This window comes from Equus przewalskii, chromosome 25 (genome assembly GCF_037783145.1).
Source record: "Equus przewalskii isolate Varuska chromosome 25, EquPr2, whole genome shotgun sequence".
Lineage (NCBI taxonomy): Eukaryota > Metazoa > Chordata > Mammalia > Perissodactyla > Equidae > Equus > Equus przewalskii.
Window position 1 is genome coordinate 20,727,773 of NC_091855.1, and position 22,800 is coordinate 20,750,572.

The 22,800-nt window shown below is 41.6% G+C and overlaps 1 protein-coding gene and 1 long non-coding RNA gene across 51 annotated transcripts in view; one reads left to right on the forward strand and one right to left on the reverse strand.

Annotated features, from left to right (window-relative positions):
* Positions 1-22,800, forward strand: part of TTLL5 (tubulin tyrosine ligase like 5) — a 280,660-nt gene that overhangs the window by 25,127 nt on the left and 232,733 nt on the right. For all 50 annotated transcript variants that reach the window (XR_011532902.1, XR_011532901.1, XM_070593608.1 and 47 more), the window contains exons 6-9: positions 2,745-2,875; positions 9,580-9,662; positions 16,994-17,063; positions 17,524-17,608. Coding sequence is in view for 48 of the 50 variants with exons in the window: in XM_070593608.1 (XP_070449709.1) it covers positions 2,745-2,875; positions 9,580-9,662; positions 16,994-17,063; positions 17,524-17,608 (369 nt within the window). In the remaining 2 variants the exon portion in view is untranslated. The remainder of the gene's footprint in view (positions 1-2,744; positions 2,876-9,579; positions 9,663-16,993; positions 17,064-17,523; positions 17,609-22,800) is intronic.
* Positions 1,673-21,464, reverse strand: LOC139079342 (uncharacterized). Its single transcript, XR_011532907.1, has 5 exons — positions 21,010-21,464; positions 17,770-17,919; positions 5,102-8,977; positions 4,123-4,273; positions 1,673-2,034 (listed from the first exon to the last, which is right to left on the reverse strand). It is a non-coding gene; the product is annotated as an uncharacterized lncRNA (long non-coding RNA).

A 22,800-nucleotide genomic window follows, 5' to 3' on the forward strand; every position in this document is an offset into this window, starting at 1 on the left:
TCCTCCTGGTTGTGCTTTGTGGGATGCCATCTCAGCATGGCGTGATGATGTGCCATGTCTGCGCCCAGGATCCGAACTGGCAAACCCCTGGGCCGCTGAAGCGGAGTGTGCGATCTTAACTACTCGGCCACGGGGCCGGCCCCTTTAGTAACATTTTTTGAATGTATGGTGGCTGTTGAATCCTGATGTTATTTAGGTTCCCTTGAGTATACTTAAAAGGGTACTGTTACAGTTTTATTTTAAAATGATATTTACCATTCATTGGATCCTTTGGAATGATTTAAATTTATGATGAAAAATCTTTGATGTCAACTAAAATGATACATAGTCTCCCCAAATTTGCATAGGGAATACCAAGCAAAAAAGCTTTGAGACCAGTAAAACTGAGCATCTGTAGGAGAGAGTGTTCTTCTTATCCTCTGGTTCAATGTTTCTAATTCCTTTATGCTAAGAATCACTGGGGGTATTTTTAAAAACATATACATTCACAGGTCCCGTTGCAGATTCATGGAATCCCCTTCTCAGAAAAGATGTGTATTTAAAAAGCACCTTCTACGTGCTTAATCTTTCCAGATAAATATACACTGGAATGTATGTATTTAAAAAGCAATGAGGTGATTTATATCCAGGAAGTTTGGAAACTATGAAACTAGACTAAATCGCTGTTACAGAGTGGTCTCTGGACCACCTGTACCAAGATCACCTGAGGTACTTGTTTAAAATGTACCACATGAGGTACTGCTGCGTACCTGTTAGAATGGCTAAAAACAAAGCCAAAAAACCAAACACCACCAAGTGCTGGTCAGGATGCAGTGCAACCGGAACACTAAAGCTTTGCTGGTGGAAATTGCAAAAGGGCACAGCTGCTTTGGATAACAATTCGGCCATTTCTTATAAAGTTATATACTGATGTGGTGGTTTCAAAATGTGTCCACAGATTCATTGACATTGCCTTCAAAAGGTTGAGCTTCATTTCTCTAGTTTTGAGTATGGGCTGGACTTAGTGACTTACTTCTAACAAATAGATATGCAGAAGCGATAGCATGTCACTTCTGAGACTATGTCAGAAAAGACATGGCAGCTTCTTTTTTTTTTGTTTTGAAGATTGGCACCTGGGCTAACAACCGTTGCCAGTCTTTTTTTCCTGCTTCTCCCCATGCACCCCCAGTACATAGTTGTATATTTTAGTTGTGGATCCTTCTAGTTGTGGCATGTGGGATGCCGCCTCAGCGTGGTCTGATGGGCGGTGCCATGTCTGCAACCAGGATCCAAACCAGTGAAACCCCGGGCCGCCGAAGCAGAGCGCACGAACTTAACCACTCAGCCATGGGGCTGGCCCCCAGGCAGCTTCTTTCTTGCTCTGTTTCTGTCTGTCTTGGATCATTTTCTAGGAGAAACCAGCTGTCATGCCATGAAGGCACTCAATTAGCTTTATGGAGAAATTCACATGGGAAGGAACTGAGGCTTCCTGCCAACAGCTAGCCCCATGTGAGTGAGCTATCTGGAAAGTGGATCTGCCAGCCCCTGACAAGCCTGATGACTGCAACCCTGGCCAACGTCTTGACTGTAACCTCATAAGAGACCACAAGACAGAACTACCCAGCTCTGCCACTCCCACATTCCTGACCCACAGAAACCATGCAAGATAGAAAATACTTATTTTAAGCTGCTATGTTTTGGGGTAATTTTTTTATGCAGCAATAGATAAGTAATACAACTTACTAAACAATCTCATTAAACCCAGCAGTCCCTCTTCTAGAGAGATGAAAACTTATATTCACACAAACACTTATAAAAACTTATGTTCAGGGGGCCGGCCTGGTGGCGCAGCAGTTAAGTGTGCACGTTCTGCTTCGGCAGTCCAGGGTTTGCCAGTTCGGATCCCGGCTGTGGACATGGCACTGCTTGTCAGGCCATGCTGAGGCAGGCGTCTCACATATAAAGTAGAGGAAGATGGGCACGGATGTTAGCTCAGGGCCAGGCTTCCTCAGCAAAATAAGGAGGATTGGCAGCAGATGTTAGCTCGGGGCTAATCTTCCTCAAAAAAAAAAAAGAAACAAAAAATTTATGTTCATACAAACACCTGTACACAAATGCTTATAGCAAGTTTGTTCATAATAGTCAAAAACTAGAAACAGCTCTAATGTCCTTCAGCTGGAGAATGGTTAAACAAACTGTGGTACACCCAAACAATGGATTACTACTGAGCAATGGAAAGGGATGAAATGCTAATCCGGCAGCAACAAGGATAAATCTCAACTGTGTTATGCTCAGTGAAAGAAGCCAGGCTCAAAAGGATACATACCATAGGGTTCCGTTTATTTCACTTTCTGGAAAAGGCAAAATTACAGGGACAGAAAACAGAGGAGTGTTTGCCAGGGCCTGGAGGTGATTGGAAGGGTTGACTGCAAAGGGACTTGGAGTAACTTTCTGGGATGTTGGAACTGTTCTGTATCTTGATGTTGGTGGCGGTTACATAGTAGTATGTGTTTGTTCAAACTCATAGAATTATACTCTGAAAACAGCAGATTTTACTGTACGTAAATTCTACCTTAGTGACTAAATCTTACCTAAGATATTCATTTCATGGAAATGATTAATAAACCTTTGAGGTTGACAAAGTGATAGATTTGGGGTATAATACTATCCTCTGGAACTGTGAACTATGAACTCTCTAGAAAGTGACAACACAGGAAAACCTGAGTTGTGATTTACTAAAATGGGAATACTTTTATGATTTTTAGGTCATATGAACTAACCCGGAAGGACCGATTGTACAAAAACATCATTCGAATGCAGCATACGCATGGCTTCAAGGCTTTCCACATCCTCCCTCAGACCTTCCTGCTGCCGGCTGAGTATGCGGAATTCTGCAGTAAGTGCTTGACTGACTCCCCATCCTCAGCACCTGGGCTCAGGCAGACTTACCCCGAGGGCTGCCTCGAGTCACTAACCAAGCAGGGCTTTTCAGATCCTTACAAATTGTGTTTCTTTAGTAAAACAGCTGCAGAGATAACTTTAAAACTGTTTTTATTCTGATTGTGTACCTGTATGTTTATTCTTAATAAGCTTGTTGGTATTATTTATGGGAGGACACATTGGTATCGTATACATGTGCCCTTGTCTTGTACAAAAGGTCTCTTCTTCTTTGATAAGAGTTAGTGCTTATGTAAGGATGTATATACTTCTGCATTTCAACTACATGTGCTTCCTTTTTGCTGTGTCTTTTCCCCTTTAAGGACTATTCTGCTCACTTTGATTTCTGGACTTGTGTGACTTACGTTTTTTAGGGTACAAGTGTCATGCGTCTGTTGGTGTTGGGGTTTGGAGGTACCAGTTAGTCACACTCTCTCTCCTTAAAGTCCAGACTAATTGAAAAATACATGTGGGAGCCATAATCTAAATGTCAGCTGTACTGCTGGTAAAGCCAGAGAGGAACACGTGGTCCACCTTTGGGTTTCAGTGGGCTGCTTGTTTCTTTTGCCTTGAAGTGAACTCACCTCCCCAGCTCCAGGTAGAGGAGATGGGCTATCTTAGGCTTTCCTCCATGGGGTCAGAGCCTGACCCCAACTCAGTAGGCTTAGTGCACGGGAGAGGCATGAGTACAGAGGAGGTTGGAGGCAGGTCTTTGTGAGAGTCTAAATAGTGATAATAATAATAATAGCTGACACTTAATGAACATTTCCTGTCTGTTAGGCCCTCTCCTAAGTGGCACCTATATTCTGAGGTAGGTACTCTTATTGCTCCCAGTTTCACTGATGAGGAGACTGAAGTACGGAGAGGTTAAGAAACTTGTTATGCAGCTGACAAGTGGTGGAATTAGGATTCAGACCTGGCAGTTTGTTGTCAGAGGCCATGCTCTTCACCACTGCACTGTGTTGCTGAAGACGCTGGGCAGTGTGCACACAATGACCATTTCTCAATATTGCCAATGAGAGAAGTCACCTCTATGAGGAGGATCAGGTACAACACAGAGAGAGGAGAGGCATATTGAGAGTTTTCCTCTCAGTAAGTCTGAGAGAGACTATTCCTGTTTTATGGGTAAAGGAAGAGAAAGTTCTCTCTAGACTTCCTGACTTTGGATTCTTTTAACCTGTTGGACTTAACAATCTGGATCATTACCCAGTGGGGTCTTCAGCTTCTGGGACTTTCGTCATCAGGGGCCGTCATCAGAATCTCCCCCTTCCATCTTGGTGAGGCCATTTCTCTGATAGCACTTGTTGCTGTGGCTGGGGCCATTGTTTGGCAGTTCAGTGTTTGCCCACAGGCGGCTCTGAAATGGATCATAAGAGAATGTTAATTAGGTGAATTAAGTTAACTTCAAAGCTATAGTACCCCTAAAGCTGAAAATTTGCAGTTAAGAATTTTTGTTATGTGACTTTAGCTACGTTACTTAAACCTCTCTGTGCTTTAGCTTCCTCCTCTGTAAAATGAAACTATTACCAGTACTGACCTGATAGTGTTGTTCGGATTTTTAAATAGGTTAATATATGGAATGCACTTGGAATGATGCCTGATGGGTGCTTAATAAATGTGCAATATTATTTCCTATTTCAAATTACATTGAGATGTATTGTTACGTAATAAAATAAAAAACGACGTTATAAGCCAACATAAAAATGCTTCAACTAACGTGTCAGCAACATAAAAGGGTCCTCAATATGAACTCCTCTTGTTGAACTCCTAATGAGAAATTAAAGTCCAGGAAGGTTCCCTATTAAAGATGAAAGGAATCTAAGTTGAAAAATTCCCTTTCTCCTGTCTGCTATTTTTTCTTCTCAGTGCTCCCCCACCCCTGGAGGCAGGCTGAGGGCTGGCATCCTTCAGATGATTGGGTAGAGGTAGGCTTCCTCCAGCGGTTCAAGCCTCACCTGTCTTTCAGTAGAACTGCTGCTTCAGCATATCGTTCAGACTTTGGTGTGTTCTACTTTTTAACAAAAGTCAATTCAAAAGGTCAGTAGAGCACACAGAATTAATACACCTGCAACCCACAGCTGCCGCATTTAGGCCCAGGGCTAAATTACAGGCAAATGGTGTTCCTCAGTCCCCAAAATGAACCTCTCATTACCACTGCCACCCAAAGACCACAGCAAGGACTTACTGTGTTTGTGGAAGAGGGAGGCCTGGGAAGACATGATAGTAAAGAGAAATCTTCTTCACTTCAGTCTTGCCAGGATACCAGTCATTCTTTGCCAGTTGTCCAGAGTGCGTGACTTCTAAACTTAAATCCAGTAGGGAGAAATCTAACATCATTAGGTGAATTGTGTTGCCAATTTTACATACTAGGGGCAAAACCCACTTATTCCTACCACTTCCTCTTTCAAAGAGACATTCCTCTCCTTCGTAAAGTCTGTTTTAAGTTCTCTTCTTTTCCTTTGGTGTCTACCTAGCATATTATGACTTGGAAGTTCCAGTTTCTCCATGACTCTTGTATTCCTGACCCTCAGTGCTTACTTGAGTGTGAGCAGTAGGAGTTTTTTTGAGAAGGAAAGGGACATGAACAGGCTGGCCTTAAGAAAAATAACTATGAAATGAATTGGAGGGAGCAGGGGGAAGACACACAGTGAACTCTTTGAAGGTTATAGCTGTGATCCAGATAAGAAGTGTAGATGGACACACCCAGGTAGCCGGACTGGAAAGGTGGGAATAGAAAGAATAGTAGAATGAACAAGGTTTATTAGCTGGCTATGAGGAGTGAGGCAGGGGTCAAAGATATCTCCAGAGGTGTGAGTCTGAGACGCTAGGAAGATCACTAAGTCTTTAACCGGAAAGTGAACCAGGAACGTAAAGGAAGAGTGTTAAAGGGGAGAGGAGCGTTAAATTTTGGGCCAGGTCTGGATTTGAGGTGCCTGCAGTTATCTGTGTGGGGATGTTTTGCTGGCACTTGTAAAGGCAGTTTTGAGTGCTGGCCAAAGATAGAGATTCTGGAAGTTGCAGGTATGGAGGTGGTGTGATTGCCAAGAGGGAGAAAAAGAAAGAGAAGAAGCACCACAGAGAAATCAGAGGGGAGAGAGAGCTAGAAGATATGAGCAAGGGAATGAGGTCCCAGAGGAGGCAGGAGAGGGTTAAATCAAGAGCCCAAGTAGCAGGGTGAGCTTTAAGAAGGAGGTGGACTTGTCTCTGCCCTAAAAGGAGGGAAGGAAGAAGGCTAGGTGATGACCTGAAGTCTTAGGTGGAGAGGAAAGCAGGCAAGTGGGTTTGTGTTACAGATTCCCAGCCTTCTTGGTGAGGAGAGTGTTGAGGACACACACCAGGAGTGAGAGGCCTAGGGACGTCTTTGAGTGTTTGAGAGGGGCAGAAAGGGGTGGGAACAGTCTGCAAAGGGCCTTTGAAAGGGACCTGATAAGGAACGGTCGTGAGGATTGCCTAAAGACACTAGATACCAGCCAAAGTGGATCTCATGAATTTATAGCTTTTTGTTCTAGTAAAAGAAAACCTTAAATCCATCTCTGTAGAGATTTAGCCCAGAGACCAACCACTACCTCAAGAGATATGAAAGCCTGGATGCTGCCAAACCGTTCCCAGGAATACATGGCACAGATCTTTCTAGACTCTTGGTGCCACTGTTGCCAGTTACAGTATGTAGTAGAATGGGAGGTCTGTGACCCTGAGGAACCTAACTAAGAATCTCCTGCCAACTTCAGCCACTTCCCCCAAGTGGACAGCTTTCTAAGAGGACGAAGGAAGCAACAAGGAAGGTAGGGTGGCACCACATCAGAAAGGGAAACTTGCCCCAAAACGCCCAGCAGATTTCTGCTTATTTCTTATTGGCCAGAATTGTGTCCTATGGCCACCTTTAGTTACAGGAGAGACTGAGAAATGATTCTAAGGAATGAGCAAAATTTTGGTGTCAGCCAGTTAACTGCAGATGACTGGCTTTCCAAGCAGTCAGTAAATGTACAGAATCATAATATTAGAATTATGAGATTTCAGCACATCAGACTAAGCCCCTCGTTTAAAGATGAGACTGGACAGTTTAGGCAGATTACCCTTGGTGTCCTACGCTTGAAAAGCCAAGATTAGAACTAAGGTCTTACTACTCCTGACTCAGTGCTCTTTCCATTCAACAGAGCGTGCTGCCACCATAGGACCTGGAAGGCAGTAGAAAGAATTGCAGACCCTGTCCAGTACATCTTCATCCTGACAGGCTGCTGAGCTCTTTGCCCTCCTCTTGCCTCTGACTTTTCTTGTTTCCTACCCACATTTTTAGAACCTGTGAAAGAAATCAACCTTTGTTCTGAAATATAACAAATCAAGGAGAAAAGCCTAGCTTGAAGGACAAGTCTTTGGTGTTTAGAATTTCAAGAACATGGTAAAAGTGAATCAGCTGAAGAGGCAGAAACTTCTGATGAGGCTAGTTCACAGAGTAAGATTCATTAAACATTTTAGGTGGCAAAAATTAGATTTAACTAGATTTTCCCTTTTCTGAAAACAAGAGTTTTCTACATCTGCTTGTCACTGCAGAGGGTACTGTCTCCAGACGGGTTTGGTCATTTTCTTAGGCATTCCTGTAGTCCTCTGCGCTTCCTCTTTGTAACTCTCAGTGTCTCTGTAGTGACTTGTTCAAGATCTGCCTTTTCTGCTAGTCTCATCTCCATGAGGGCACGGACTGTCTTTCTCACTCCTCTGTGCCCCACCTAGCAAACTGATTGACTTGAATTGGGTACTTAGAAGTATTGAATGAGTGAAGTTTAGAAAATTTTGTAATTTTTTTTTCTTTTACTGTTAATAGCTTCTTCTGTGCTCAATCTATTGTCTCTTCAGAATCTGGGGGAAATGGCAAAATGGAAAAATGCATAAACTGTATATGTACATTCAATGGCTTCACTTTATAGAGATTTAATTTGTCTTAATTATATATATGTCATCTGTAGCAGGACTTTCAAATTATGCGTTATGTTTTTTGAAAGATAATATATTCCCATGGTACCAAAAAAATACAAAACAATAATCAGTGAAGAGCCTCCTTTCTCTTCTTGTGTCTCAGTCATCATGTTCTCAGTGTTACTAGAGTTTTGCCTATTCTTCTAGAGACATTCTCTGCACTTACTGGCATGTTGCTTGAGTGTGTGTGTGAACAGATGGAAGCATACGCTACATTGCCCTGCACTTCCCTTTTTTCACTGAACAGCCTGTCTTTGAGCTCATTTCATATCTCTTCATTCATAATGTTCTCGTTTTGTGTGTTTGCTTAATATTCCATTATGTAGGTCAGGTGTCTATAAACTATAGCTCTTGAGTCAAATCCAGGCTTCTGCCTGTTTTTATACATCCCTTGAGCTAAAACTGGTTTTTACATTTTTAAATGGTTAAAAAAACCCAAAGAAGAATAAAATTTTGTGGCATGTGGAAATCATAGGAAATTTGGTGTCCATAAATAAGGTTTTATTGGAACCTAGCCATGCCCCTCTGTTTACATATTGCTTATGGCAGAGATTGCATGGCCCGCAAAGCCTGCAATATTTATTATCTGGCTTTTTACCAAAAAAAGTTTGCTAGTCCCATCATTACACATGCAATATAGCGTATTTAATTAATCGATGGGTATCTTTTGTTCTTATAATGCAGCATTGAATGGTCTTCTATGTACAACATTTCACATGTATGAGTAGAAGTAGAGCATACATTTCTAGAAGTGGAATTGCTCCTGGAGTTTTCAGTTCGATGTGGCACGTTCCATTTTTCCTAATTCTGTTGGGTTGCATCAAGGGGAAAAGCAAGGGAAGATGGGGGAGAGTGGATAAGGGGATCTTTTTCTTCTGGTGAAATGATTTGTGGCACTAACAAAGTCAAGTTCCTGTTGCGAGGCCTTGAAAAGACAGTTATGCTCATATCAGAGGGAGAGTCCTTTGTCCTTGCTTCCCTCCTAGGTCCTCTGACCTTCCTCAAGGACAGAGCCATCTGCAAGCCTCTGGGAGCCCTACTGTAGGTTGTCTGATTTCTCTTCCCGTGTTGCAAACATATTTAAAGTGTAAACCTAGGAAAGAAATAAAAATAAAGGACATCTTGTAATCACTTGTAAATTATTGTCCTCCCTCTCTACTTGCACATTGTTCTATTTAAGGTGATATTTTCTTATAAGCTCAGAGAAATTGCTTCAGGAAAGTAACCATATTATAGGAGATCCAGCTTTTGGCTCACGTTGTCACTGTCTGCAGTGGGAGCCTCTGGAGGTCCTTTAATTAGTGGAAACAAGAATCTCAAAGATTCATGAAGGTTGTTTGTGACAGTAGTAGACTAACATCCAGATATTTGCTTTATTTTGTTTTCATCCTCTCATTCCAGAGGGGAAATGGTGGAAGAAATATATTCTGTCATTTTGCTGTCTTCTCCTCTCCCTCCTTCTCTCTTTCTCCTCTTCCCTCTCTTTTTCTTCCTCTCTCTCTCTGTTTTGTTTTCATTTTTAAGGCTAGTCCGAAAATACAGGTTATTTTAACTGCTGCCGTACACTTAGAAATTTGGAAAATTCTTTGGGTACTTGAGTAGATAACCATTGTTGAAATTGAGGATGATAAACTCATGTCCTTTCTTTCTCTTTGTTTCTCTTTCCCCATTTTTATCTCTCAATATTTTGAGCAGATTCATATTCAAAGGACCGGGGACCTTGGATAGTAAAACCTGTGGCCTCTTCTAGGGGGCGGGGCGTCTACCTGATCAACAACGTAAGTATGCTATGCGGCAGATGGCAACCTGTCTCCTCATTGCTTCTTCCCTCCTTCACCCTTGGTCCTGGGTACTGATGTGGTTGCTTTTCATTAAGAGCAGGTGTTCCTTTCTGAAATCTGCATTCAGAAGTGTCAGTTGAGGCTGGGTGTGAGTAGGCTGCCGTTCACCTTGCTGACAGTAACCTCCTCCCATGCCAACAGTTACTCATATGGCTAAAAAGTCACTTGATCAAATTTTGGGGGAGAGCAAGCTTTGGTGTCAGCAGAAAAAAAGGTACCCTTTCTGCTTTCAGCATACTGTCATTGTTACTTCCTCAGTGCTAAGAATTAATTGGTAGTATTTACGTTTAGTTTCTCTTGTAAGCAGAACTGTGGGTTCTTGCCCTCAAGGTCATGAAGGACATTAACCTTAATTTGGTGTAGCATCCTTGCTGCTGCTTCTACTCCTTCCTTCCTCACTCTTTCCGTCCCTCCCTCCCTCCTCCTGCTCTTCTCCTCATCCTCTTTTTTTCCCCCAAAAGTCATCAGTATCTTGAATCTTTGCAAGATCCTCATTAAAAGTTGTTTTTAAATTGAATGCATATACCGAGTAAAATAAAATAAAATCTCAACTCTATTTTCACTTTCTAGACTCACAACAGTAGTTAATAACTTAATATGGTTGATTAATCTTTCTTTTTTCCTCAACTTTACATTGTATAAATTCCTAGTTTGATATTTATTGTGCTTATATGACTTCCTATCCTACCTTCCACATTCCATGTCTAAGTTTGATTACTTTTTATTTATTTATTTATTTGGTGAGGAAGATTGTCCCTGAGCTAACGTCTGTTGCCAATCTTCCTCATTTTGCTTGAGGAAGATTGTCCCTGAGCTAACATCTGTGCCAGTCTTCCTCTGTTTTATATATAGGACGCTACCACAGCATGGTTTCATGAGCAGTGTGTAGGTCTGTGCCTGGGATCCAAACCCCAGGCTGCCAAAGCAGAGCGCGCAAACTTAACCACTGTGCCATCAGGCTAGCCCTACTTTTTATTATTTTTATATTTCAAAGGTTTATAATATTTACATTCTCTCCAATAACTATGATTCATTTTCTCTGCTTTATCTATAAGTAGAGTAAAAAAAAAATTTTAACTCAATAGAAACTTTATAGTTTGGAATTCTGAAATTAACCAGTATTTAAGCCTGGGTCTTTTTTCGTTCTTCCTCTTGGACATCTGGTCAGACCTTTTAGTCTGGAAACTAATATTTTTCTTAAGTTCAGGGAAAATTATCCCTTTTTTTGGTCTTTGTTTCTGCTTTCAGAACTCCTTTTTGAGGCATTCTTGGTCTTTTCTTCACATCAACTTTTCTCTCATTTTTCTTTGTCTTGGCTATGTTTATCTTCTAGATCACCAGTTTGAGCTCTATCTATTTTATTATTCATTCCATCTACTATATTTCTGTATTGGCTTATCATAGTTTCCAGAAACTCTTATTTTCTGATTGGCCTTTTTTTTGGGTAACTGCCTTTTGTTGCTTAATGGATACAGTTTGCCTGCTGGTCTTTCTGGGGATACTTTCTGCTGATCTTAGGTGTTGAGTTATATTCATGAACAAAAGACTAGACTGATTGAAATTGGCAGCTGGCCTGGGTTTCCCCTGCTGTTGTATAGGACTGTTTTGTTTCCCTTAAAGCTTCTCCCTGGACAAGAGGCTGATGGGGGCTTTTTGTTTTTGTTTTTTGAGGAAGATTGGCCCTGAGCTAACATCTGTTGCCAATCTTCCTCCTTTTTTTTCCTCCCCAAAACCCCAGTACGTAGTTGTATATTCCTAGTTGTAAGTCCTTCTAGTTCTTCTGTGTGGCATGCTGCCACAGCATGGCTTGATGAGTGTTGCATAGGTCCATGCCTGGGATCCAAACCGGCAAACCCTTGGCTGCCAAAGCGCAGCATGCAAACTTAACCACTACGCCACCTGGTTGGCCTCTGACAGTGGGTTTTGTATAAGGGCAAAGTATGTTGACTTCACGTTAGGTGGACATGGGTAAGGAGCCTGCCCCTTCCTTCCCCCTCACTCAAATAGGGCAGGCATTATTGTGAATATTGAGGAAGATTTTGGTGATGTCCATCTTGGGCAGAGCTGCCCTTCCTCTCTTTTCTCCTTCCTGTCTTTTGTAGGGGTAGACTGGCCTCAAGTTGCACTCTTCTATCAGATCCCTGCCCCCACACAAGATGGATCCTCCCCAGTGTATCTCATTGTCCTGAGGGCAAAAGCTTTGGGTGTTGGAGAAGGCCCTCTGGCCTCACTGTTCCAAATGCTATTTGTTAATTAATTATCCTTGGTCCACTCCTGCTCTTCATGTTTATTCATTACCAGCTTGGAACTTCTCAGAGGCCTCCTTGAGAGGAGGTCACTCTTAGCTCTGATATTTTGGCCTGGGGCTTCCTCTGCTCTGTTTTCTCAACCTGATCCCATGTGCTTTCTGTTTTTCAATATTTCGTTATACTTTTGGTCTGTTGTTGGCTCCTTTAACTGTTTTCTAGACTTGTTATCAGTTCATTCTTTTAAAAATGTCTTTTCTGCCCTTTTACTGGGACTCTGGAAGAGGGGGAGGTAGCTGTGTTGTGTGTGTGGTCAGCACTCCATCTTAAATCCCCAATTCTCTTTTCACATGGTCTGAGCTGTTTCTTGTATTTGCAGAAACTCACTTTCTGAAGGGTCTTTCACATTGGAAAATCCTTATTTTCAGTCTGGAATAAAAACTGTGCGGTAAACACTAATGGCCAGACCTTTTGTGCTGAAGAAAATGGGGCCTGGTTCTGACACAGCAACTACTACAGCCCCAGGCTGCAAGTCCTGTGACCTGGCCCTGGGTCACTCTGGAGGGCTTTTACCCTGGGTCTCATGTGACAGAAGGCTCTGGTCATGTGCGTTGGATCTCCCTTTTCTTGTCTCTGTTCTGACCTTGGCTTGGAGGCTCCTGTCCGACAGCTTTTCCTTCAGTTCCATGCCAGGAGCTCCAGTGTTGTTTGAATCACATAGACGGCACTAGTTTGGGTTTGGGTTTGAGCTGCCAAATGGAATTGCTATTGATAGTCAACTGTGGTACAAGTTTGCTTTTTATTTTCTTAGACATGAGTCAAAAAGAATAGGATCTATTCCCAGCTCATCTGGGACTTTTTTCTCTTGGAATGCTCTTTTGCCCCAGTGATTTGTTATTTTAAAACCAACATCATAAAGAATAGAAAAGTTAAACTTTCCTTGGTGGGGCTGAGAACCCGTGGGTGACAAGTCTTTAGAGAATGTGCTTGGCAGGCTGTCCTCCTCCCCCCAGCTCTCCCTGGGCTGAATCCCTTGAGACCCCCTGCATGGATCAAAGTACTTGGCAGGACCCTTTGCCTCCCCCTCCTCCTCAGTGAAGCTTTGGAATGAGTCTGATTCTTTGAGGTATTTGGTGAAGGTGCCAGACAGAAGCCTGGGAAGATGCCAGCAGGCACTGGGGGAAGCTGGCAACATGTGGACATAATGGGAAAATATTCCCATTTCACTCCAAAACTGGAATTTTATCACCTTTTACCCAGACCTGCAAACCATGTAGTTAATCCTCTTCTCCCTCTCCTTACACACAGGCCTAACCATCCCCTCTTTTCCGTACCTGGATCCTTTCCCGTGGAATATGTGACCCATTAGCCAACTGGATGAAGTAACTCTTTCCAAGGCTGCTGCTTTCCTTTTAGATTGGAGGGGGAGGGGGAGGGAGCGCTCAGGCGGAGGGTCTGTGAGCAGAACTAATGCGAATGGGTGGGGGACATTGGGGAGGGCGGAGTTCGATGTGAGGGCCAAATAAAAACATCTTTCCCCGTCTTCCCACTGGAGTGAGAGGGCCTCTTATTAAAAATTCCCAATAATAGTCATAACCTTTTGGAAAATATCTGCAAATAGCAACTTTTACCATTACACGAACAGGATAAAGGATAGAAAGAGCATTGCTTTTATGTAATATTGAAGAGAGAAGTGTGAGCTCCTACAGATGGAAGCGTCTTGGCCAGCTGGCTAGCACGGTCTCTTAATGCTGTGCTCTTTAACTCCCGAAATACAGCAAAAGGAACAGAGTTGTGTTTGCTCCAGCTCCTTCAGTAACCGTGACTAAATGCCATGTTTTCCCAATTTAGTATATTCAAATCAAGGAGGGGAAAGATCTGGTGTTTTCTGATTAAGGTATGACTTTGATTATGGAAGTCAAATTTAGTCATCCTTGTCTCACACATTATCCGTGGTAAATACAATATTAATATTTTCTCTGAGATTTTGAAGTATCAGGAAGGTATTTGCATCACTCTATTCACTCCCATATTTGTGCCTATAATTCTGTACAGCTCTCTTGTTTCTATATGTTCATATGTTGTTGCCTTATTTGCTCTCTATTTTTTATCATTGTTCAACAGTTATTTAGGGAGCCCTTGCTGTGTGCCAGGTGCTGCCACTCCTTAAAAATAGGGACTTTCTCTTAATCCTTATGTATCTTCATTAACTCAGTGCCTTGCTCTGGGTAGAATGGCAGGTGACGTGCTGTGAGGGATGCTGTGGAGTTGTGGAACTTAGTAAACAGACCCACATAGATACTGTTGACTTTGCAGTAATAATAATAACTGGATATTTCTTGAGCATTTAATATGTGCCTACCACTGTGCCTTACAAATATAATCTCATTTAGTCTTTATAAGACCCCTATGAGGTAGTTACTATTATTTCCTTATTACGTGGTAGAGTTGATTGTAACTCAGGTCTAGCTGATTCCAGAGCATACACTCTTACCATTCCGGGGTACCACTGTACCATTCTATCTTACAATCACTTAACAGCTACCATGAGCTTTAATCTTAAAGTCCAGTTAGAAAGATTAATGTATTTCCAACTTTCCCAATAATTCATATTCTAAAGCATACTTTGGGAGGGCAGTTTGAACTTGGAGTTGAAATTATTTAAAATGAGTTAATTGGGGATTGATAAAAAGAAAACAGACTTGAAGGTATCAAAAGGCTTTCACTATACAAAGAAGTTGTACCCAAACCATTCTTTTCTTCTGTGAGCTTACAGGTTAATTCCTGATGCAGATAGAAATGAAGGGGACAGACTCCTGAACAAATACTGAGTTACCTAAATGATGTAAGGGATTATGTTGTGCATCACTTGAAGGACAGATGTGTATGATGAGGAAGGGAAGGGAGGAAATGCACATGGACGCTAGGTGTGTCATGGAGTGAACACCATCGCCCGTGTGTTCTCTGGTTTGGAGGAAAGTTGGCGGTCGTGTATCTGTTGTAGCCTATTGGTGTTACTCGGTAGGAAGAGAGCTGCAGTTGTTTAATTTTAGGTTAGAACACAGCCTGCAGCTTGCTGCTTGTACGGTGATTGCCTCACTTCTTACACACTAAGCTGACTCACAATAGAGATCGTCCTTGTGAGAAACTGATCAAGAAATGAAGGGAGTCAGGAAGCGGTGTGGGTGATTCATGAGTGTGAATCAGTACTGATGTCATGGTGTCCACATGGTGCACAGAAATGGGGTGTGAAAGTTGTGTTCTGAGTTTGAGATAGTGACAGTGGGAAATGAGAGGGAATCACATTCCTGTGACTCTGGAGTTGCTCATCATGGTTGTGTATAATCTGTTGGGTCACAAAATTATCGTTATTCTATGATAACTGTAGTATTTGAGATAGCAGATGCATTATTCTAAAGACAAACTTTCGAATTTGGGGGACAATTACTTTTGGTCAGAGCTTTGGGGAAAGATGTGAATGGTACTTAAGAGTTGAGCCTCTGAGGCAGACTGCCTGGGGTCAGTGCTGCTCTGTCCATTATTAGCTGTGTGACTCGGAGCTGGCTCCTAACCCTCTCTTACTCTTTCCTCATCTGTAATATTTGGAGCATGATATACCTACCTCATGGGGTTGGGTGAGGATTAAATGAAATAATACTTGTGGAGAATTAGAACAGCGCTTGGCACCTAGAGAATGTTGAGTACCTTTATTAAATTTTATTTTTTTCTGCAAATGTTAATAGTTATTTCTGTTGCTGCTACTGTAGCTATTATCATCACAATGATTATTATAGCCACTTCCTTTTTGGAGTCCTTTTGTCCTAGCTGGATTGTGATAACTTCCAGCTGATTTCTCTGTCTTAATCTAATCTCACATAGAGTTGTTCTATTCCAGGTATTTTAATCTTACTGTTTACTTAATCAAGAATCCACAGTAATTTCTTGCTTCCAACCATATTCAATCTAAACTCCCCTTGCCAGGGGTTCAGATTCCTTTGCCAGTGGGCTCCCTCCATCCTGATTGTGTAACTGTACCTTTCATCATTTCCCCATTCCATCTTTAGGTTAGTGCATCTGCCCGCTCTCCTTTCTCCTGGACCTTGTGCATGCCATCTTCCCATGATGGCCTCCTTTCCTTCCCACCATGAGCTTGATAGCTTTAAGCACCCGCTTCTGCTCCTGCTCTTCCCAGACAAGCCTGCCCTGACTGGTCCCCTCTAACTGGTCTGTACTTCCGCTTTCCAGCTTCACATCTTGCACTTGCAGATAGACTGCTTTGTGCTCTTTTAAATTATATATTTTGCTGTCCCTCTGCCTAAATATTACACTCTTTGGGAGTAGAGATTAGGCTCTGCAAGGGCAGGGATTATCTCTCTTTTCTTCATCACTGTATTCCCAGTGCCTTATACAGCATCTTAATTATCAGTTCTCATAATTATCTATCATATAAATGACTCATTTTTCATTGAGAAAATCTTTAAAAGATCTAGTTCGATCTTTGCCTACAGTGGCATAGCAAGTACCATTGAGTGAATCAATGAAACATCCGTCTTGTTTCACAGAGGAAATGCCAGGATCCATTGTGGAAAGATCTGTAAGTTGTCTAAGCAACTTGGTGAAAGCCTTCATTTAAGAATAATGGTAGTATTTTAAAGTTTCCATTGTACTTTACATTTGGGAGAAAGCAAGTTTTTATTTATTTTTTAAGTAGCTTTTATTTTGTTGGCATGTAACTATTTAATATCATGTATATAAATCTTTAAAGCTGTTTGGGCTCTCTTTATTATGTGAGAGGTGCTGTGTAGATTTATTTTTCCCCTCATTGTAATTGGATACCTACGGTGTTTATGGAGGTGGTGTGTTATGTGGCCAGTTGAATATATGGGTGGCTTGGAGGAAAATTTTCTTAGAGTGTTAGTTTTCCACATTATCATTTCTAAAAGGTGAAGAACTGTGCTCCCTTGTTGTAAGTTAGGGTTTGTTTGTGTCTCTCCCCTTTCATTCTTTCTCTTTACTCAATAGCCAAACCAGATTTCCCTGGAAGAGAACATCCTGGTCTCCCGCTACATCAACAACCCCCTGCTCATAGATGGTGAGTTGGGTTAGGCCCTTGTCTAGGATGGGTGAGATCTCACTAAATTTATTTTCACATTTTCATAGTCTTCTCTAGTAAGTCTTAAGCTAGTGTGAAATTCTTGGTAATATGGCTCCAGAGAAGAGGCTGGTTCCTTACCTACCTCATAGGATTATTTTGAAGATGAAATGAGATAATAAAAAAGGAAATGCTTTGTAGGTTATACAATAACAAATATGTATGAAAACTGTCCAGTAGATATATGTCATTTCTCTCTCTCTCCTATTAGGTATATATATGTGTATGTATGTGTGAAATGAATAATTATCGTCAGAAAGCAAGCTGTGTGGGCAGTCTGTGTTTTGTAGGAGAGCAGGACTGTTCTTTCTTTTATATTTCTTTGTTACATTGTTTTGTTTATTTTGTAACAGAAAACAAATGGACTTAGTTTTTCCTGTGAATCCAACTTTTTTCCTAGATTTCAAGTTTGATGTGCGCCTCTATGTGCTGGTGACTTCCTATGATCCCCTTGTCATCTACCTCTATGAAGAAGGATTGGCTAGGTAAGAGACTTTCTGGACAGAGGGTGTTTATTAGAGTGGACCCATTAGAGAGTATATTAAGATCAGGCTGTTTCTTTCTGTTATGTTCAACTCAGGGAAATAGAGGGCACCCAGTTGGGTTTCATATTACAGAAGTCAGTGTCATTACTGTACAGTCTCACCTGCGTATCCACACATGCGGACAAGTGTGTGAGTGTAAACATCCGCCTTTCCCAGCAGGCATCCAGGATCACATCCTATTTTCATGCAACGGCAATTGTTATGAAGACTCTAGGGCTTCAGATAATTTGCCATTGTTCTTCACAATTGATCTAGAAAGAAAAAAAAATTCCCACATTTATTTATCAGTTTATTTTAATGCTCATGACAATCCTATAGTTGATGCATTTTTGCAGTTGAGGAAACTGAGGTTTAGAGAGGTGAGGGAACTTGAAGTCACTTTTCTGAGATCTCCCAGCTGGTTGGTAGTAGAGTGGGAATCTGAACTCATGGCTTTGACTCCAGAGCTCAAGGCCTGAGCTGTTTCATGCTTTCTTATATTTAGGGGGCATTAGCTGCTTTTTTTTCTTTTTCTTTTTTCACCTGCAAGTAATATACTTTACAGTGGTTGTATATAGATTATTCTGTTTTTCTTGGAGTACTTTTTAGGTTTTAAGGTAATGTGACTTACTTACAAAATTAAGTTCCAGTTATAATAATCTGAAGTTTTGTTTCTCATAGCCACAGGATTTTACAGGTGACGGGTTTTCACTGACCCTTTAAATTGTTTAAAATAAGTATGTAACTTTGCTGTGCTGTGTTCTTTCCCACCACAAAACTGACAGATATTTATTTATATTTATCAACTAGCTTGCCCTGAAGTTCCTTTTATGCATAGTGGCCTTAGAGAGCATCGCAGTATAGGAGGTGGTTTGCATTTGAGCGGTCGTGACAAGTTAAACAGCATGGTCTATATGTGTTTCTGTATTTTAGAAAATACACTTCAGTGATGGGAAATACCATGATAAAAGAAGGCTACCTATTTAAGTATAGGTGCTTTTGACACATATTGTTGTGTTCTGACAACTGTTATTTTAGAATCTTATTTTAATTATTCCATATACTCAGATTTTTTGATTCATCCTGTGACTAGAATCAGAGGGGGAGAGCAGGCTGACCAGATTCTAGCTGGTTGAGCCATGTCCTCCCTTCACCTCTAGGTGGCAGTGACAGCATTTATAAGCCCTGTCATATTCTTAACTAGGATTTATGAGTTTGAGATCTGGGAACATTGGAGGCTGCTGAAGCTCCCTAGTTCTGGCCTCTTGTTCCTTGAAAATTGAGGAGGGAGAAAATGAAAACATTTCTCAGTTTTTAGGTGAAAGATTGAACCAGGCATCTGGGCACAAACTGACTACCAACTCTGACCACATTTTCATGGAAAGAAGTTTTCTGTAGTGTTTGTAGGCATGTGTGCTCTCATGCTCTGAAGTATAGAGGTAAGAGCTGAGTCCCCAAATTGTCTAGAATGAAAGAAGGTAAAATATACCCCTTACTTCTGCTCAGGTATATAAGCTGCTGAGGACTTTCTATTTTGTAATTTGAGATGTCTCGAGTTTTCCCTCTTGTGTATGTATTGTGGTCTTCTCCGTCCTCCTCCATTTATTCATCCTCACCCCAACTTGTCTCCTGTACCCCTCTCGGGAACTGATTATATCCTGCCACAAATTGGATTTCTTAAATAAGGAAAAGACATTGAGGTTATGCTCACTGTCTCTCAGGGATATCATGCCAGTATGTTTTGCATGTTATTCCAAAGACATTTCACCCACAATATTAGCAGCCCTCTTTGTTGGTAAAATTTGGCCTAGTTTTAAGACCTCAATGGTTCAGATGTGAAATGAGAGCAATACCAATGTTTGTTATAGAATTTACTATAGGTACACAAGTGCTTTGGTTGGGTATGTGTTAGAAGTCAGAATCCACTGAATTGAGTAACTCTCTTCTCTTGCTTCCAGCAGGAAATGAGTGTGTATATTTAAAAGGAAAAAAAAAGGATGCTCTTTCTCAGAATAATTTGGAAGATAGCTTTTTAAAAGCTCAAACCAAATTGAACCAAAAAATGTGAATTTTCAGGGCTTTGGCTCATTTTGCCCAAAAGTATAGGTGAATGTAAAAGCTTTACAAAAGGACAGTACATTATGACAGTCTGTTAGCCAGAGGCCTGCCAGGGTGTATTGCTCTGCACAATAACTTCCATGTGCCTGAGTTCCTGTGTCTTAACTCACTGTGTATCCTGGCATTCATCTGCTGCTTTTTAATCCTCACAATCCGCTCGACTGTGTCATTACATTCACCAATAGTCTAGAGCATCTCCAGGTCTGCAGCCTCTACTAATCTTGGGTCACGTGTGTTTTATGTAGACATTACTGAAAATAATCAGTTTGGGATGAGATCACTAGGCCATTTTACTTTGAGGTTCAACAAGGAAAACCATAATCTTTCCTAAAGAGACAGAACTGGCAGCCAATACAATTGGTTTCCTTCTTTAGAAAAGAAGGGTCTTATCCCATATCACTTCTGTTTTGGGCTTCAAAATTAATGCTTGGGTGACAGAAGGATTGAGTTCATTTCACAATAAAGTTTTGTGAAAAGCATTTTGTGTAAATTCTTTACCTTCTTAAACTTACTAAAGAAAAAGACCCTAAATGGTTTCGTTCTATATTAATAATTTCAGTTGTCCTTGTTGTATTAACATAGGAAGTAGGAAACTTATTATTTTCCTATACATGGGCAAAATATTGAGATTTAAAAAAAATTGTTTTCCTGGTATTTGGGTCCAGCGTTTTGCCACATCCCACTTTTGAGTTTCACGTGTATGTTGCTGTTTTGCACCAGCAGGGGACACTCAGTTTCCAGAGAGGGGTACCATTTGCTACCAAAATGTGGGCTCTTTTTCCTGTCATAGGTGGAATCCAAAAGGACTTTGTCCTGGATTTTACAGTTTTAGGTGGATCCAATATGTGGTCTCAATGATTTGATGAGGCCCTTTTTGAGACAAAGCTAATAGCCAAATTTTCACTGAAACAGGAAAAATAAAAGTTAAAAAAAAATTAAGACAAAATTGAGTTGAAAACCAAATGTGTTGTCAGAGACCCAAAGATAGGTAGCACTAGCAAGTTGGGGGCAATGAAAGTGCCTGTCCAGGGAACTGGGCGAGTTCCCGCCACGCAGTGGAGGAGGAGCAGACGCTGAGAAGGCCCGCTTGGGGACTGCCTCTTTTCTGCCTCAGCCATATTATTCAGTGGAAATCCAGAAAAGACCCCAAAGCGTTTGTAATGCCTTTCCCTTCCTCCCTACCCCCAGTTCCTTCTTCAGTAGCCTTCCTTGCTAATTAACACTGGCTCCGCAGGGATATTTACCTTTTCTCTGCTGGATTCCTGTGGTTTTGAAAGAATTCAGGTACTTGCTGGTTGCCAAGGAATTCAGATTACCTCACAGGCTGCACACTGTCCAGAATCTGCCACAGCAGCAAGAGCGGGGAAGAGACACCAACGAGGGGGAGAAAACCCTCTCCAGTGCTCATTGTCACCATCCCTGGCAGGCTCTTGCTGTTTGTGAAGCTTGAGTCATTTCTGGCTCTAAAGACAGGGGATCAGGCTGGTAATCCCCTCCCAGACGGCTCCGTAGGGCGCTGCCTCGTCACTGCGGCACTTTGGCAGTCTCCTGGCTGCAGCTGGTTGACAGCAGATCAGAGAGCTCGTGGGCCTCTTGTTCTCTTCCATAAGATTTTTCTGGGTCAGGCCAGAATGAAACCCAGTGGCTCCTGGCAAGGCTGCCTGAGGTGCTGTCTCTTCGTCGTCCAGGCCTCTCTGGCTCTGAATAGCTACACCTGCTGAAAGATAACTCATGTGCCGCAGCCAAGGGCTCAGGGTTGGGCTCCTCTTGCCTTTGTACATTTGTAGTGAATGTTTGTTAGAATCTGTAACTATCAAAGGAGGAGGGTAACTGCTCTACGTCTAGACTATATCTCTGACTATGGTGTCATGTTCTTAGAAGAACAAAATAATTTTTGAATGGGGGAAAAGAGTTTATTTAAAAGATCCTGCTCTATGCTTTCCTTCGTCTTTTGCTTTCATACTGGGAAAGTTTCTGGAACAAGCAACTCAGGTGCAGTTTTAGTTAATGCTTATCAAGTGCCTACTCTGTGTCTAACATTGAAATCCTTCCTTCACAAAGACACTTAAGAGTGTTAGAGCAATTATTACCCTTCTCTTGATTCTCAGTGAGAAACATTAGAAACCAGAAAGGAAGTGTAGCTTTTGATTTAAGAATATATTGTCAGAATAAAGATAATCCATAAATGTTTCAGTGTGGTTAGAAAAAAAATGGGCATGTAGTTCTCTATTCATCAGTAGGCTGCAAAATAGTACCCAGGGTTTTAGATTTGGCAAAGAAAGTAGAGCTCTCCCCTCTTTTGTTTGGCTTAAAGGTCAAGGCTATGAAATTCTGTCATGAGAGCTTTTCCTAAATCTTGATTTCATTAAAAGGGAGGTTCAGACTCAATTCATCATGTAAATTTCACTGTTAGGATAAGTATTTGCAAACTTGGCCCTGGGATACCTAGTAGAGAATTACCTCTTTTAGGTTGTTGCTAATAAAGAAACTCTGCTGAACCTTTCAGGCCTAAATAGGATGAAATTTGATATATGAAGGTCTAAATCAAGGCTCACAAACCAAAGCTCACAAAGACGTTCACTGAAGGAGCTGGCCAGGTGCACACTGGAGAACTGGAGTGCACATGTCCCGCCTAGAGGGCGTTTACTTTTCAGTGCCAGCAAGTCCTTGATATGTGTTATGCTATGGTCGGAATGTTCATGTCCCCTGCAAATTCCTATGTTGAAATCCTAACCCCCAAGGTGAGGGTATGAGGAGGTGGGGCCTTTGGGAGATGATTAGGTGATGAGGATGGAGCCCTCATGAATGGGATTAGTGCCCTTTTATAAAAGAGGCCCCAGAGAGATTCCTCATGCAATCCCCCATGTGAGGACACCACAAGAAGGTGCCATGTGTCTGCCTGCATCTTGGTCTTGGACTTCCCAACCTCCAAGAATTGTGAGAAATAAATTTCTGTTGTTTATAAGCTACCTAGTTTATGGTATTTTGTTATAGCAGCCTGAATGGATTAAGACAGGTGGTATTACCCGGTTTTC